Raw genomic sequence first — 18799 nt, 5'->3', positions numbered from 1 at the left:
AAAAAAACACAAGACCAAAAGTTACATGAAAATCTTTATACATGGTATGAAAAAACTAACAGTATAAATGTATTACAGAGTTTTGCTTTGGAAAACAGATAAAGCCACTTGATGTAATGCTTTAATATCTACAATTACAAATGATCAGCTTTTAATTATATTATGAAAAATTAATAGCACAATTAAATAAGTATAATTTGGAAACTTTAATCAAAACAACTGGGTTACAAAGGTATTGGGAAAAAGTCACAAACTGACAAATGCTGCAGAAGTAAATATTCATAAACAGCTTTGAAAGTTTACTTTGAGGCCAGTATACTTTTTAATTTCTACACTTTTTCACTTTGGAAAATTCATAATTTTATCCTATAATTTGAAAATATTCTGTCTAGTTTGTTTTGGACTCACAATTTTTTATACCCACAAAGATTTTATCCAGACTAAATGTATATAACAGTAAACAAAGGAACCAACAACTAGGTTTTGATATTTTGGGAAACAGCCATACTTGCTTACTTGGTATACTGGTACTTTTATATCTGCACAATAAATACACACGCTGGCATCTCCACTAGGTTGCTAGTACTGGGTTGGACCCCTTTTGCCTTCAGAGCTGCTTTAATTCTTTGTTGGGGAGATTTAAAAAGGAGCTGGAAATTTTCCTCACAGACTTTGGTCTATACTGACATGATAGCATCACACAGCTGCTGCATATTTGTCAGCTCACATCAATCTCCCATTCCACCATGTCCCAAATATAGTGTACTGGATTCAGATCTGCTGACTGTAGAGGTCATTCGAGCACAGCGAACTCACTGTCATGTTAACGAAACCAGTTTGAGATGATTTGAGTTTTGTGATATGGTGTGTTATCCTGCCTGAAGCAGCCATCAGAAGATGGGTACACTGCGATCCAAAAGGGACAGGGTGAGCAACACAGGTAGGCTGTGATATGGTCTTCTGCTGCTGTAGTCCACCTGCTTCAAGGTTTGTCGTGTATTTACAGATGCTCTTCTGTACACTTTGATTTTAACAAGTTGGATATTGTTGAATGTCTGACCTCTGCGATCAAGAAGGCATTTTCACCCAGAGACCTGCTGCTCAATAGATATTTTCTATTTTTTCTGACTTTTTTCTGTAAACCCTAGAGATAGTTGTGTGGGGAAAATCCCAGTAGATCAGTAGCTTCAGAAACACTCAGACCAATCCATTTAGTACCAAAAACCATTTCATGTTCAAGTTAAATCACCTTTCCTCTATATTCTGATGCTCTGTTTGAACTTTAGCAGGTCATCTTGTTCATGTCTGCATGCATCAATGCATTGAGTTGCTACCATGTGATTGATTAGGACAACCTTAATCAGTATTTTTATTCATCTTTAGGCATGAAAAAAAGATTTTTGAACTTCATTTTTTAAACATGTATTTTTCAAATAGTTTTTTACATGACAACATCACCTTTAGAGTGAGCGGCAGGGTATGGAGTGACACATCAGTGTCCAATGTAGTGGTTTATGTGCAAGTGTACCATCAACACTGATATGAATACAAGAAAACAGTGTTTGAATAGCTGTCCACTGTAGTGACCACTATGCGTAAAAGGGTTAATGAGCAGCTGAACACAACACACAATAAGATTTTATGAGCTTTACAGGGAGACTAATGGTAAAAACGTGAACTCTAGAAAAGTTTAGCTAGCTGTTTTCGGCTGCTTTCAGCTTTTTATTTCAGTATTTGCACTTGTACTCTAACTTTCTTTTGGCTTCATTATATGCTAAAGATATGAGGGCAGTGTAAAATAAAACTAAACCCCCAATATATAAATGTAGCTTTAATTGTGCTATTTCTGAGCACAAGATCTATCAGTGCTGGTACATTAAAGTAAAAAACAGATAACGCATTAAGTAAATTTCTTGATGAAGCGAAGCTTCAGATAGGCAATGATGAGAAATATGATCATCATAACAGTCAAAGCTACATGATTCTCCCACAGACCCCAGCAGGTGTAGTCTATGCCCAGGTACTCCAGATACTGCTCTCCTGTGCATCTGAAATGAGGCATGTTCAAACTGGTCAGATATTAGAGCCACAATACAACATGTTGTTAACCAGTAAGACAGAACTGGACCAATTACTCACGTCTGGCCAGCTGTTTTCACAGTGCAGTTGGCTGTCATAGCTGACATGTTGCTGTTTCGGATTACAACCTCTTCGCAGAACCTCAGACCCACAAATTCGTTTATCTTCAAGGCCTGAACAAAGACAGCAGGTGAGGCAGAGCAGTAAATCCTTAGCAGAACAATTTAAATACAAAATGGTGCGTTTGGCAGATCATTAGTTCCATTTTAAAACAATAAATGTAATGTAGCTATTCTCTTTTGGGTCTCAACTCCCTTTTCACGTATAAGTTGCCATATAAAGTAATTTCCTGTTTCATTTTTAAAGTCTCTTGTCTCTTGCACGCTGTCTTTAGCTGTGCTTGTGGTCAGTTGGTCCCTAGTTTGTTGGCCTTAATCCTCTCCTTTGAGTTTGGCTCCATCTTCAAACATGACAGTTACTATATATGGGGTTTTTAAAGTGCATTATCAGTAGGCTATCCACTTGGTCATGTATGTTTGGTATAACGTGCAACACCCAACAGTTAAAATCAGAGAAGTCTGTTTAAGTCTATGCATTCAGCCATCTAACATCAAGTTTAGAGCCCAGTTCAGGTCCAACCCCAGTTCAATAAAAACACACTTACAGACAATTAAAACTAAAACTGCTAAAACATATATGTGAAGGAGGTTGTCTGTGATGTGTATTTATTTCATTGAGGTGATGACCTCTGTCTGAATTTTGAATTGTTTCTGCTACTTTCTCTAAATATCTGCATCGTCTGCTGTCAAAGCCTTTAATGCTGACTTACTGCAAGACCATAACGAGGAATACTAAAGTACTTCAGCCAAGCCAACCAGTCTTTGGTGCTGGGTAGATTCACCAGGAGTCCTGAAAAAATCTAGCAGACACAAAGTCAGTTTAGATGTCTTTTTTCTGGAGGGTAGAGCTGACATAACACGACTTACAAACACATCTAAATGTTTCAAAGTCCAGATGCAGGATGTTATTAGTCTCACGGGAGCTTTTACTATCAGACAGTAAAACGTAGATGAATAACTGTCTATTGTTCATTATAATATACGGATAATATAATATATCTGTGTTGCTTATAGAGACTTAGTCAGATATAGATTCAATAGTCAATGTTTTCTGGAAAATTTTGCTATTGATTAAGAAATCAATCAACAATCATTTAAAATGCACTTACTGGCCACTTCATTAGGCATTGCCGTTCTTATACTTAATTTGTCAACCCCGTAGTAGCAACTTGGTGCATTTAAGCAAGTACACAAGGTCAAGAAGACCTGCTGAAGTTCAAACTGAGCATCAGAATGGGAAAGAAAGATGATTGAAGTGAATTTTTGCCCACACAGCAATCTCAAAAAATGAGAAAATATCCAGTGAATGGCAGGTCTGGGTGAAAATGCTTTGTTGATGCCAAAAGTAAAAGGAGAATGGTCAGACTGCTCTGAGCAGGCAACAGCAACCAACTCGTGACAGTCAAAGTGTGCAGAAGAGCATCTCTGAATGCACGACACATCAAACCTTGAATAAGACCACACCCCAGCATAGCCGAGTATTGTTGCTGACCATCTCCATCCCTTTATAACCACATCTGATGTTAAAGTGACCAGTGAGTTTATGTCATCAGTGAGTCTTCCGTTTAAAATGTCTCATTTATTATTTTTTTTAAAAAAACCCTAAAGCTGCCTAAAACAAAAAACGGAGATGTCATCTTTACTCCTTCTCCCTTCCAACTTATTTATGTGGGTCATGGGGTTGCTGTATCTCTTACCATCATGAAGACAAAGGTGATGGTCATGAGGATGTTGGCAAGAGCCACGACACTCTGGTCAGCTGAGATGGCCATGGTCATGGCTGTGGCTGTGTAGGCCACCAGAGTCACCGTCAGCATGAAGACAAAAAAGGCTTCTGCTGTGGATTTGAGCCCTGGTTGGACACACAGTTTTGTGGGTTTTTACACACTGATGTCATTTATTTAAATTTAAATGCAAAAATTAAAATAGTTAAATAGATAAAAGTCTCACCAATCAAAAAATAGACAACACAGCTGAAGATAACAGAGGTGACGGTGCGCAGAGCGATATCAGACAGGATCTTGGAAAGGAAGTAGACAGACACTCTGTAGTAGCCACTGATGTACTCGTGCCTGTCACGAGAGAAACACATAAAGCAACAGTTCAATCTAGAGTCACACACACATGTATACGGCGTCCTGATGGAGAACTTACACGAAGAGTTTCCTCTCAGTGATGAAGAGCTCGGCAGCAGACACAGTACTGAAACACTGGTTGGTAGTGATGAAGAAGAGGGCGCCCATCCTGGAGCAATCAGAAAAGCAAAAGTCTGGTCACTGGGGGTCATGTGATTGTTGGGTTTTTCTCTGTAGGTATTATTGTAGGGTCTACCTTGGAATAGAAAGCGCTTTGAGGCGACTGTTTTTGTAATTTGGTGCTGTATAAATAAAGTTGGAATTGGAACCTCTCGGACAGCACAACACTTAAAGTGCACGCTATACTCAAAAAGAGACTGCACAGATAAGACCTGTATAGGATGCTTTCCAGGAAAAGTCTTAGAAAAAAATAACATGAGACTCCAACCTGTCAATCAACACAGAAGCAAAGACACAGCTCTGTGCAAAAGTCTTGAGCCACCCCTCATTTCCTTATATTTTGCCTTCAAAGAGCCAGAGTTTCTTGAGCAATAGTTCTCCAGGTCTTCTGAAGGTCTTTCAGAAAGCCTGGGGAACTATTGGAGCCCAGACTTCGTCATTATGATGTTGACAGAGAACAGAACAAAAGCCAGCCAACATCCAAAGACCTTTGAATGTCCGTCAAGAAGCCTGGAGAACTATCCCCAAAGATAACTTAAAGAAATGGTAAGAAAGCTTGCCTAAAGGAGTTCAGGCTGTGTAGAAGAATAATGATAGTCAGACCAAATATTGACTTTTCAGTATGGGGAATTGTACAAACTCTGTACAGGAATATACTGTATGGAGTTTGCACAAATCACTGTACTTATTTCACATTTTCTTAGCAAAACATAAAGAAGTGAGTGGCAGCTCAAGAATTTCAGCACAGTACTGAACTGTTAAGAAAACAGTCATGTTCAGAGCAGAATAAAGACTAAAGATCTTACATACTGTAACGTGACCTTTGAAAACTTGAAAATGTTTGCAGTAGTTTGTCACCGATGTCCTGAGCACAGACTCCCAATCTGAGAAATATTTCACACGACTCCTCACAAATTTCTTTTGCGTTTGTTTTCTGGGTTTTTTCCCTCATTGCTGATTTCCCTATGCTGACTGTTGATGCTGATTGTTGTTGCCCCAATATTAGCCCCTACACCAAGCAAAGATGAAGGAGGGGTGAGAAACTTGAGACATTTAAGCCACGTACGGGCTGTCTGCCATTCTGCATGTGCACTGACCTTGAATATAATCACATTAGGTCCCTGTACACTACTGAAAGGAAAAAGAGAGACCACTGAGGTCTCTGATGGGCTTCGCTGGACTTGCGAGTACCAGGTTGTGCCCAATAAAAAACGGTAAGAGGATTAACCGAGCGGGAATTACCTTTCACACTTTTTCACCAGAAGCGGTCACTGACCTGAACATTTATGGGGAAACATGTTGCCTTTAGCGTGTAAACGCATAGTATTAAAAAATAAAAACAAAACAACCTAAAATGAAACAATAAAAGAAGACCAGTTTAAAACAATGGCTTACTAATAAAAATAAATGCTACTAAAGCTACTAATTTAAACATTTGCCCATCGATATAGATTTTTTGTAGTTGCAGCGCATTAAAAAAAAGAGTTTTGGGGTTTACATATTGTGGAAAACATCATCTATAAAATATGTAGAGTCCAAACAATTAATAAATTGCTTATTAGTAATTTTCCTCACTAATGCTGCTGGATTTCGCTCAGTTCGCTGACATGAGGCACACACAAGAAATCTGGAAAGAGGGAAGCAAAGACACACTGTGTCTTCAAGTGAAGTACCATGCTAAAGAAAGACACTCTACAAACTGGCAACCCAAATGTTATTTTACAGGCTTAAGCGATCAATGAAGCATTACTAAACCAAGCCATGAATATAGCTTAAACATTTTATGACTGAAGCGTCAAATCTTAGGTTGACATTTTTCATGTTAGCTGACTGGTTTGTAGTCTTAAATGAACCTTTTACAAGTGTATTAAACCCATATCTGAACCACATCGCTGCGTCTCACACCCTGACTATGGAGGTGAAGGACTTTCTCGAGCATTTTTTAAGCTGCACTGTTCACTCACACGTGCCAACATTTCCTCTAAATCAGATGGTTTACTGCGATAACTGCAAGACCAGATGGGGAAGTAACAGTCATACTGCAGTAACAGGCCGAAGCTGTGTTAATGTGACAGTTAATAAAAACATCGATTTTATAAGAGTATGTTGAGGTATTTATTGGCCTGCAGACGATGAGAGACAAAAGGAATTTTGCTGTGTGAGCTTTACATTATTACATGCATTTCATGGAGTGCCATATATATTAAACCAGCTAAATTACACCCATGTAATAAGTATTATAAGTGAGAGCGATTAGCTGATTAGCTGTTGTGGCATTTAGACAATGGGAATCCTTTAAATAAACAAATAACACACAACATTAAAATGATCAAAGTACAAATTATTTAGCCATGAAGATGTTTGGTTTTTTTTGGAGATGACAGCAGGACAGTCACATTACATACTCAGAACATTTTGTAAAATATTATTATGTGACTCCAGCTCACTGTTGAGAGCAGTTCTCTCACCTGTTCTGAATACCACTCTGATCATCTTTGACCCCAAAGAAAATGGCTCCCACGATGAGAGCGAGGAAAACGTTGACTCCCAGCTGCGTAAGAGATTTAGACAACGTGATGACTTCTGTGCCTACAACATACACATTCAATATGTTGTTATATCCATCCATCCATCCATCCATTTGCTTCCGCTTATCCTTTTCAGGGTCGCGGGGGGCGCTGGAGCCTATCCCAGCTGTCATAGGGCGAGAGGCAGGGTACACCCTGGACAGGTCGCCAGTCTATCGCAGGGCCAACACATAGGGACAGACAACCATTCACATTCACACCTAGTGGCAATTTGGATTATCCAATTAACCTATCCCCACAAGTTGCATGTCTTTGGACGGTGGGAGGAAGCCGGAGTACCTGGAGAGAACCCACGCAAACACGGGGAGAACATGCAAACTCCACACAGAAAGACCCCGGCCTGATGGTGGAATTGAACTCAGGACCTTCTTGCTGTGCGGCAACAGTGCTAACCACCGTGCTAACCACCGTGCCACCGTGCTGCCCCTGTTGTTATATAAAAAACCTTAAAACCTCCTGAAGTCCAGTTTAATCCACACTTACCAGTTTGTGTTTATGGAAAAACTAAATTCAACTTTTGAGGGTAAAAAACAAAACAAAAACATGGGTACAAAGGACTGAAGTGAGCAGAAAATGCTAAGGTTATGTCCTCCTGAACTGATCCTGGGGTGAGATGACTGAATGGAGGGGAAAAAAAGGTGAAAGCAAGACATGTTTTAAGCTGAAACTATTTACAGGTTATGACAGGACTAAGCGGTTCCCAGGGTGAAGGGATAAGCCAGTAAGGTTGAGCCTTTTTCACCTCATTCCCCTCAGTCCCTCATGTGGAAGCTGGGCAGCGGCGGGATAGGTCATGATGCCATCATGTGATGACTCCCACACCGGGGCCAAGGGGCTTTGGGTAGATATGATATCAGTTCAGATTCAGGCCCAAAGAGGCAGGAGTGGGGTCACAACAGTCACCAAAGCTGATTACAGCACCCATGCCACCGAGGAACCTTCTCGAAGGATTATTTTTGACTTATTTAGGACCAATTAGCTGTTAATAATTCTTAAAGTGAGGAGACTTCTGACAGCATTTTGCCGCCATGGGGCGACTAATGAGGGCATAAAGCTGACCCCTCTAACACGCTGCGTATCCTGCTCACGATGATGGAACCAATACAATGTACACTGTTAAAAAAAACATCTTAAAAAAACAGTAATATTCCGGCAGCTGGGGTGCCAAAATACTACCGTAAAATAACAGAAAATAACTTCCTCATAAAAATACGGTTATTTCCAGTAATGACAATACAGTTTGTTGCGCTAATTTTACATGGGATCTTGCCTTTTCAAGTGATCTTAAACATTAAATTAGGAACATGTTAATGTGATTAAACAATGAAATTACCTATAAACAAGGTCAATGAATGTGGCAATATGAATCATAATACGTAAATGTACAGAAATATACAGTTAACTTAAATAATAATGGATTGCATGCCCTGGGACAGACTGACAGAGGCGAGGCTGCCATATCGCACCATCGGCCCATCACCAGTAGGTGAAGAGTCTTGACCACGGACACAATACTGAGAGTGTCCGAGCCGGGGCTCGAACCGGCAACCTTCTGATCACAAGGCGAACTGCCAACTCTTGAGCCACGATCGCCCTAAATAGCAATGATAACAATACTTATGTGATGTAACACAAGCTTATAGGAATCATGTTATATACTTTTCCATAGCATTACATTTGAATTCAACAGTTCAATCTTTCAAATAACGGACAGATATTTGTGAAATCATGATACATTTGTGAATGTATTTTAACAATCTAAATATGCATATGTACAGACAGACACATTTAATAATCATGAAAATTATGTTTTATTACATTACAGTGATTTAACGTTAATTTACATTTGAAATGTGAAATCACAGTCTATTTACGTAACGTTAATGATATTATAGAAGAACAGAACAAAACTGTAAAATGCACAGTAAAATACTTTTATATTAGGATTTTTTCCTACAATGCAGCCACACCCACGACCTTGTGGTTGTTAGTTCACATTCATTGGCCGAAGCTTAGCGTCATGTTATTATGTGTCCCAACATCCAATGGCATGTCACATTGTTTTCATGGCCACACCCTCACCCAGGTGCAGAGGCCTATTTCTGTTCAGGAATGTTGTGAATACTTTGAGATTTATATTAATTGCAATTCCTACCTCTACATTTATTTTTTAAAATATATAATTTATATGTTTTTTTTAGTTTTTATTCCTATTAATTATATTTTCACTTGTTACCTCTGAATTATTGAATCAGACCTAGATGACATGAAATTTTCAGCAAAATTATAATTCAAATACTCCTTTAATTATTGATTATTCTCATTAATTTTTCGATCATTTTATATATTTTTCCATAGTATTACATTTGGATTTAACAGATCATTCTCTCACATAACAGACAAATATTTGTGAAATCATGATACATTTCTGAATGTATTTTTACAATCTAAATATGCATATGTACAAAAAAATATATTTAAAAAACAAGTAAATTGTGTTTTACTATATTTACAGTGATGTTATGTTATTTTACCTTTGACATGTAAAATCACAGTCTACCTATGTAAATTTAATGATATTCTAGAAAGACAGTACAAAACTGTAAAATATACAGTAAGATACTTTGACATTACTATTTTTTGGAACAGTGTATGCTTTTATTTTTAAACATACTTAAGTTTAAACCTGTCACTAATTAACTATTTAAAGTTACCAATATAGCTACAAAAAAGTTGGTAAAAGTCTTCACCAGCTAATGAGCTTTATGTTCAGCTGACAGACATGAGAGTGGCACTGACCGACGTCTGAAAGTCGAACGCGTGCCCTAAAAGACGATGGTGTACGTGCTTACCTGGGCCACAGATGTTTGGGGGTTCAACATGAGGTTCTGAAATGTTCTGTGAAGGACCCATCGTAGCTGGTGAAAGAACGAGCTGTTGTAGGTGATGGTGCGGGACTTTGGGAGGGACCCACAGCGCTTATCTTTAACAATGCGTTCCAGTTCGGCTCGTGTGTTGCTGGAGTAACCGCTGTTCCTGTACTCATCCACCAGGCGCTCCTCGATGCTCTGCCTGGAGCTACTGAGCTCCTTGAAGTCCAAATCTGTTCACAAATACAAAAAAACCCACTCAGTTATATTTTATGTTTATAGCACCAATTCACTCTGGCACTTTATATACAGATTTGACTCTAGAATACAGTTAATGGTCGACTATGTACACCCCACGATTCAACAGCTTGTAGAACCCCCTTTAGCAGCCACGACTTCAGCTGTTTTCTACATGACTTTCTCAAAATCTCCCATGGATGTGAAGGAATCCCTGATTTTTTCTGCTTACATTTTCACGTGAAATTTTTTCACTTGCAGAAAATGTTAACAAAAATTAAGGCGTTATGAGGTCCAGTAAAAACCATCTGTGTTCCTGTTTTACTCTGTCAACTCTAATTTGTGCGTTTGGCATGTTATTCTAATCACTATAAATGTCAAATTTAAAACACTTTAAATAACTTGTTAATAAAAAGTTCCAGGTAAAAATACTGTATCTTCTTTATTGTATCGTGCCTTTTTGTGGATGTTGCAAAATCAAAGAAAAATGCAAAGGAATGGGCACATTTGCACAGGATATGTTTGTTTGTTGTTATTCTATTAAACCAGGAGATGTGATACAAACTTGACTGAATATTCATGGATGGTTAATTATGCCGCTACCTTCAGAGCCGTGCACTTTGGTCATTGCTGTGGCGGTGAAGTCTCCGTTAATCACATCCAAAAAGAAGTCAGCTGGGTTGTTGTGGGCCTCGCAGGCATAGCCTTGAACACAAATCACAATGATGCAGCTCAATATCAAAGCAAATCCTATACATATAGTGACCCTGCAGCTTTTTTAGAAGCTGCACATCCATCTACATTTATTTACTTCATAAATTAAAGAAAACTGTAAAGAAGTGTCTTGTGATGTTACTGTTTAGTCAGTGTAATCACCGATGTTGGCAAAGTAGTCCAAAGCGTTTGGTGCTGGTCCGTGGTACACCATTTTACCACTGACCAACAGTGTAAGAGTGTCAAACAGTCTGTAGATGGAGTAGCGAGGTTGGTGGATGGACATAATTATGGTTCTACCATGACTCGCCATTCTGAAAAGACACATAACACAGTAAAAAATCAATAGGCACCACAATAAATTGATCTAAATAAAGTAGAAGCAAACAGCAGCAATTTTCCTGCTGTAATTCTTCTATGTAAAGTGATAAGCTTCTGTTTAAAGTTAACCAAACTCCAGAATTTAGCTTGAAACACTTTTAAAAATCATTTAAAGCCCAGAAGCTCAAGATTTTACTTTATTTTAAAGAAATCTGAGAAATTAGAGAAAGTCCGGGTTTTCTCACCTTTTCAGCAGGAGCAGGACAGAGTTAGCAGTGCTTGCGTCTAGCCCGGTGGTCGGTTCATCCAGAAATAGGACAGCAGGATCGATGATCAGCTCCATGCCGATGTTTGTCCTCTTTCTCTCTCCTCCTGAGATTCCTCGGGTCATCTGCGTGCCCACCTGAGGAACAAAAAAAACACCAACAAAACACAACGGGAATCGCTGAAAACGAGCTTCATCTGCCGGGGCAGGCTGCTTGTTAGAGGACAGGTGAGTGACAGGCTGTGATTATCTGCAGCACCTTGAAGTCAGCCACTTCGGTGAGACCCAGTTCTTTAATGAGGTGATTGACTCGAGCCTCCTTCTCGACCTGAGGCACGGAGACGTGCAGTCGCAGAGCGGCAGAAAAACGCAGATTCTCCCTCACGGTCAGGGTGCCCATGACCACATCTTCCTAGCAGGGAGACCAAAGCTTGATCAAAGGCCACAAACTGAGAAGCTATTTTGTAGTTATCATTTCCACAAATCCTTAAGGGAAACAACCAGAAACAAGACGGAGTTCACTGCCTCACTGCAAGAAGGAGTGAACCTCGGCAGGGTTTGCAGGTTTTTCTGGGAGGTCTAAGCCTGCCTGCCTGTCTTCTCTAAGGACACTTGCACAAAATATTTCTCATCTCAAGAGTTTCTTCTTAAAAGAGGTCTAACACAAACACAAACAATCTCAGCACTATGTTTAATGTTTAAGGGCCAACCTCTGTGTGTTAAGTTGGCTTTACAGCCTACAACATTTGCTTTGCTCTCAGACGCAGAGTCTAAGAGAAAGTCAAAGCTCTCAGCTTTTTCTGCATGAAAGCTTAAAGAAACCAGTCGAGGCCGGCCAATACGTCACTGAAAAAAACCCCAAAACAAAAAATAAGTAGTGAAAAGCCAGTTTACACGTTGCTTAACTTAACACCTAAAGAGAGCTGCATTAAGTACGTAGAAAATAAACCAGAGAATGACTCCGACTTACAGTGCTTAACAAGTTTATTAGACCAAAACACAATTTAAGTTTTATCCCACAGCTGTTCTAAATTAACAGCACTGCTAATTACCAAAAGCAATTCTTATGTTTCTGTAATGATTAATCCACCAGCATCCATACACTGTTTAATTGAAAGGATTTATTTTAATGTTAACATATATTTATCTGTCCTATCCACAATTTTTCCAATTTAACATTTTACAAAAAAGCTGATTTTTTAAATTTTTTTTTAGAATTACAGGATTTTTTTACTAGTGCTCCTAAACAGAAAAATTATTTTTCGTGATTGACGCTCAATTAATTCCTGACTTCTCAGAGACGACTAGAGTGCCGGCTCAAATTTGGGTATAAAAATGTAAATTCAGCTGTTATTTACCTGATAAATAGTAACATAATGTGTAGTTTTGAACAAATTTTTGATAGATTTCTAAAATATTTGTGGCAGGTGGTATCAAGCATTTGTTAAGCACTGTACATTTATCAAATAAATATATTTCAAAACATAATATCACTATATCCATATCAGTGCATCTGAGTGGATATAAAATGGTTAATATGGGCTATTTAAAGAAATACAAATTCACCTGGACGACATAGCCAGAGAGGCACTTAAAGTTTGGAGGCTGTGGGGCTCCATCAATGAGAACTTCACCCGAGAGACCTGCGGGATCCTTCCTCGCAGCCAGAATATCCAAGAATCTCAAAGACAAAGAGCAAAGAAAAATTCTAAAGATATCCAAAACAAAAATTAAGGTAATTATTTGAAGATTATATACAATTACATCCATAGGTATTCAGACAATGTCATTTGAATTCAACGGGCCTAAAAATATCACATTAACTGTTTAGGAATTGCAGGCCTTTTATGCATAAATACCCCATTTTTAAAGGTTCAAAAATAATTAACAAGACGTTTCGTGGCTAGGTGAGGCTCTTTCCCTCATAATTTCAACTGACAAATGAAGCAGACGGAATATCTGAAGTCAGCTCAAAGTATTATGAGCTGACAGAAGGTTCAATAAACAGTCCAGTTTAACCCTCTCAAGGCAGGTGTTGCAGATTTGCAACAGTTAAAAGCTAACAACCTGATTACCCCACATACATATTTTATGAGGTTTTTTTTTACTCAGAAGTACCACTGCAGGTATTCTTTTGTGCATTAGCAACAAAAACTTAATTTGAGCCTGAGAGGGTTAAAAACAATCATGGTTCAAGCTTTACAGGGTTAAGAGCGGCCAAATGAAACACCTGGTTGGTTCCTAAAAACAATGAATCCACTGCCCAGTATTACGACGACTAAAGTGCTGAATTAGTTCTATGGGTCACCGCATCTAACCAAGTGAAGAGCAACAACTACAACTCTTTGAACTCTTTGAACTACAAGGTGCAAACCTCTGGTTACACATCTACAAGAGCTCGCACAGTTCAGGAAAAAAAAAACCTTGGAAAAATGAAACCAAGATGAACGCGTACCAGTATGAACAGAAGAGAAAACAATGGTGAAGGAGAGAAAATGCTCATGATCCAAAGCACAACCCACCTTCTGTCAAACATGTCAGATGGCTGTTCACAGCAAATGCAATACTTACTTGTACTGCTTGTATTACTGTTTGTTCAATCACATATTGATTAATTGATTTATACTGTAATAAGATAATAATACAATGATTTATAGACCTACCGGTAACTGTATTTTTGAAAACTGAAGTGGTACTCACGAAGATTTTCCACTTCCAGTAGGTCCAAGAATAGCATTCAGACCAGGTCTCATAATCCCACTGCGAGACAGTGACACAGGCAAAAAGAGTGTAATGATTTAATAATGAAAAAAGAAACTCAAATACTGGGACACATATTTGCTTATGTTTCCAATTATAAATGTTTTTTCTTAGATTTTTACTGTATCAGTTTTATGCCACAGACACAAAGCATGTGAATCAAAGTAGTTAATATGGTCCTTAGACACATGCTGAAATGCAGCACTTTTATTAAATGAATCATCCCTCCTAATGCCATTTAAAGTAATATTCATGAATGGATTTTACAGCAAATACAGATATCATATCATTTTAAAAAATGTAACAATTTAAAGAACTTCAGAGACTTCAGAAAGCACGGAGTGAGTCAGTGATTTAAAACAGAGTTGAAGACTGAATTAAGGTCTGGCGGTGGATCACGTGACGCTGTTTAATTCGTTTCCCTGGCAGACTGCTCTTTAGTGCATTTGAGAGATTATATGCAAGAAACCATGCTTAATATCATATAATTAACACTGTGGCAGGAAAAAGGTTCCCCCTAAAAAAAACTTGTGTGAAATGATTCATTCTTCCATGGGAAACGTCAGCTGTATTTAATACCATCAGAAAGGAACTGCAAGGGTCTATTCACTATTGTCCCACTTTGTACTGGACTGACATGGAAAACAAAAGAAAAAAAGCAAGACGACACCCCCCAAAATTAAAAGAAATCTAAAACAATCAGTGCAATAAAATTCAAAAGGATTCATTTTCACATTTTTTCTGAAATTCAACAAAGTAAAAATCATAAGATTTCTACTGTTTAATGGGGTTCTGTACATGTTCAGCTAGCTTAAGCAGAGGGGAAATAATTTAAAAAAAACAGGTATTAAATGTTTTACAGGTTTTCTGCTGCACTTATCAAGTGAGCAAATCATAGCTCTGCAGGTTAATATCTGTAAATTCATGTGCGCGTAGTGTGTGAGTGATGAGAAAACGGAGGAAAGCGAGTGAGAAGGTGACAGAGCGGAGAAAGACAAAGAGACTGACTTGAGGTCCACCAGTATTTCCTTGGAGAGGATCTTTCTTTTGCAGAGGAAGCCGCTCTGCTGCTGCACTTTGTACTGGATGTTGTGGAAGCTCACGGTGGAACCGCACCGCTGTTTCGTCCCGTCCACGCCCGTGCCGACCTTTGACACGGCCATCCCGTTAGTACCGATGTCTTCTATCATTGCAATGTTGATGTGACTGGTTTTCTCCATCATCCTCTGCTGCAACCAAAAACACAGAATTTTATACATGAAAAAGAAACGCTGTTACTTTACTAAAGGCACAGACTGATCAGCATGGTGATAAGGATCGCTTTGAAGTGGTGTTAAGGTTTCCACCTCTTGAATACCTGCTAGATGCAAATCACTTTTTGAAGCAATAATCCTAAAATCAGCATAGTTATCAGCTGTTTTAACCATCCTGAGAGTCTCACTTAAATAATAAACACCTGCAAAAGTCGTAAACAACAAGATAGTACCTAAATGTTCATTGCCAAAGGAGGCATTAGCTCTAAATTTTATAAAGCAAAAAAGATCAACACGTGGACACACATTTCTTCTAATCTACTCTAATCTAATTTAATTTTGAAGTTGTAAGTTTAAATGCAGGCTAAGGCTGGTATTCTACGGCTTCGAAGGGATAAACTGATAAAGATAAATAAATACAACAAATAAAAATCCTGGAATTTAAAGAACAGTGGATTTTTCACTGCATTACTCGGGGATGACGTGCTGGACAACATTGTAAGCTTAATATTTCTAAACACATTTATGAGGGTGCTCGACTCAAAGGACATGTCCACTATTTATTTTAACTTGTATTAATTTAGAGGACTAAAGATGTACTGAAACGTATTGATGTGCTTTACTATTATTATTATTATTATTATTGGGAACAAAGTACAGTTTTTAAATCCACACGTTGTTTCTGTGGCACGCGCTTCTCTTTATAACAGTGTTTTGTGTTTGAGCTCACGTGTTAAAGAAAGAAAAAAAAAACACAGCAGGTATATGAGTGGACAAGAATATTATAGCTATGTAAAACACGTGACCTCGGTGATTTACACTCCATGGGTCAAACCTGCCTGAGATAAAATTAAGGGACTATTTCTTCTTGCGCCAATGCTAAATCAAAGCAGCAGCTGCACGTGATTTCTTGCAGACGTTAATAAATAAAATATGATTGAGGAGCTGCTGAAATCAACAGAGAGAGGAGAGAAAATCTTTGTAGCTGGGACTTACCGGGCGTTGAGGATGTGAGAGGGCTGCTCCTGCAGACTGATGGCTAGCGGCAGCTCACCCACAAGGGTCAACCCCACTCAGGCTGGGGGAGGGAGGTGAGGCCCATCACATTTTTCACAGCTGCTCATTTTTCTTTTTTTCCGTTTTATTCATACAAAAGTTAGCCAGATAACTTCATTATAAATCAAAGCATTTTTTATAGTTATGCCACTTATAATACATCAGCTTATCCCCCTTTTCCACCAGAGTTACTGGTTTCTTCCAGGAGTTGGAATATAATGAAATCTGCATCTGGCAATCTGTTGTTTAGCTACCCACTACTGTATGGGGTTACACATGAGTGCTGAGGGTCAGAACTTAATAGATTGTAGCTGAAGTAGTTAGTAGAGCATCTATCCCCTTTTAAAATGTCTAGAAATGCAGTTTAATAGTTCTGGACACTTAATTCAAGGGGTGACTGACAGATACACAGCTTACAGATTTTTAGGGGGTGGGAATTTAAATGTTAATGTATCATTGCATTGAAGTTTGCATACCTGGCTCATTTTACACAAACTTTTATCGTCAGTCAAATGAATTAAATATGTGTGGCTAACTTTAGTTTGTCACAAGAGAGTATATCTACCTGTGGCATCCTGGTAAAGTAGATGTACTGCAGTAACTTTGTGTGACAAGCCCAGAGTGTGACTGTGAATGCTGGATTTCGATGCCTGCATGTAAAAGAAAATTTATATCTGTGTCTTCATGCAACTCTTGACTAAACAGGATCAGGTTTCACAGGAGAGCATAATGGATTTATTGCACAAGATATAGTCTCTGTTAGGTTGCCAACAATCCTGTGAAGACTGTAGAGAACTATGATCCTAATTTTAGCAGCATTAGATTGCAACGGTGTGATGCTGCGTCCGGAGTTTGAAAGAGTCTGCATGTGTGCATTAGTGTGCCTATCAATTTTCAACATAAGTGCGTTAGGAAAGCGGTCTTATGTAACTTCTTTGGTGTCACAGAGTAACTCTACTCTGTGGAAGCTTCCACCTAAAGACGTCTACTGCATTCATGTACAGAAGGCAGGGATGGAAAACGACTCTGGAACCCACGACAAGGAAAGATGTGAAGCAATGGCTGACACCTGCAATCCCACTCAGTGCTTCTTGCCGTGGATTCTGTGGTGGATCCATTGGATCAGTGTCAGAACAAACATTAACTTTGAGTTCTGTCTCCCCTTGGTGGCCTTGGGAGAAATCTCACAGTGGCTCAGAATATTCTCTCAGAGTATCTCCATGCTGTGGTCATGTATCCTTGTGGCACATGGCACTTTTCACGTATATCTGAGATGGCTGCTTTCTGACTTACTTTTAAAGTCTTAAACAATATGTCATTCATCTATTTAGTCAAGCCGCTCAACCTATATAACTCCAAAACATGTAGCCAGATGCTCTCAGTGCAACCGAAGTCTCGATTCCGTCTCAGCTGCAGACCCTAGACTAATGCAATAACCTGCCACTTGATATTTGTACTGTAGTTTATGCAGTCTTTTAAATCCAGCCTTTTAAAACTTGGCTTTTAATTGAAGTTCAAAGTCAAATTCAAGTCCCATCAGGCTTTTTATGTTGTGTTCCCCTTTATTATTATTATTATTATTATCATCTTGTTTTATTCAAATATATTTGTTTGATTTTGTTTTATTAATGTGTAGTTTCATGTGGTTTTAAACCAACCCGTAAAGTACTTTAAAAAGCAACAAGGCTGACCAAAGTGCTGTAGAAATCAAACTGACATTGACCACAACTGAGTGAATGTCTAGTTTTGTCTAGTTCTCCATTTACATTTGGAAATTTCTTGAATTTGTTCTGAGGATAAACAGGAAGTTTTTTATTATTCGTTTGTCAGGTTGTTTCCCCAACAACTTAAAGCAGTTTGAATCTACACAATCAATCTAGATAAAAATGAGATTTTTTTTGTGTCAACTGAACAAAGAAATTGTGTTCTTGTCTGACAACAATTAAGATTTCATTATTTATTACGTATACCTGTTATTTAATTAGTCAAGTAGGTGGAGCAGAGCTTCATAACTCTGGACTCAATTAAGATGTCCAAGATTTATTTTTCAGACACCTGCCTTCTTTAATTTATCAAATTCTTCCATAAAATTTGTAATTTTCTAAATAAAGATCGCCAACGAGCTCAAACTTGGTCATGTTAAAAAAAATAATAATAAAAAAAAAAAAAAGCAAAATCTGGAATATATGTAGACATAATGCAAAAATAAATATTTAAAAAAAAATATCAATGTTTTCTTATCTGTTTGAAGTGGCATGTAAACTGCTCTGTTGATGTAAATC

The 18799-nt window shown here is 38.3% G+C and overlaps 1 protein-coding gene across 2 annotated transcripts; it reads right to left on the bottom strand.

Annotated features, from left to right (window-relative positions):
• Nucleotides 1-88: 88 nt before the first annotated feature.
• Nucleotides 89-18755, bottom strand: abcg2d (ATP-binding cassette, sub-family G (WHITE), member 2d). Of its 2 annotated transcripts, XM_040023937.1 has the most exons (14): nt 14149-18755; nt 13015-13129; nt 11708-11860; nt 11429-11586; nt 11025-11176; nt 10752-10853; nt 9894-10144; nt 6922-7004; nt 4353-4442; nt 4149-4270; nt 3896-4050; nt 2909-2998; nt 2140-2252; nt 89-2048 (listed from the first exon to the last, which is right to left on the bottom strand). In XM_040023937.1, the coding sequence occupies exons 1-14, from the start codon at nt 14199-14201 to the stop codon at nt 1901-1903; spliced, it is 1785 nt and encodes a 594-aa protein (XP_039879871.1). In that variant the 5' UTR covers nt 14202-18755; the 3' UTR covers nt 89-1900. The 2 variants fall into 2 exon arrangements, with proteins under 2 accessions (XP_039879871.1, XP_039879872.1); XM_040023938.1 differs by lacking the exons at nt 13015-13129; nt 14149-18755 and adding an exon at nt 12159-12587.
• Between the last annotated feature and the right edge of the window lie 44 nt (nt 18756-18799).

This window comes from Simochromis diagramma, unplaced genomic scaffold, assembly GCF_900408965.1.
Source record: "Simochromis diagramma unplaced genomic scaffold, fSimDia1.1 OVJJ01000302.1, whole genome shotgun sequence".
Classification (NCBI taxonomy): domain Eukaryota; kingdom Metazoa; phylum Chordata; class Actinopteri; order Cichliformes; family Cichlidae; genus Simochromis; species Simochromis diagramma.
This window is presented reverse-complemented; position numbering and strand designations above follow the sequence as displayed.

Excerpts from the sequence above, each read along its gene's own strand:
- abcg2d (XM_040023937.1), bottom strand. The coding sequence starts at position 14,201 with ATGAGACCTGGTCTGAATGCTATTCTTGGACCTACTGGAAGTGGAAAA. Across the intron at positions 13,130-14,148 it reads ACTGGAAGTGGAAAATCTTC|ATTCTTGGATATTCTGGCTG; the intron begins GTGAGTACCACT and ends TTTGTCTTTGAG. Across the intron at positions 4,051-4,148 it reads TGTTGTCTATTTTTTGATTG|GGCTCAAATCCACAGCAGAA; the intron begins GTGAGACTTTTA and ends GTGTCCAACCAG.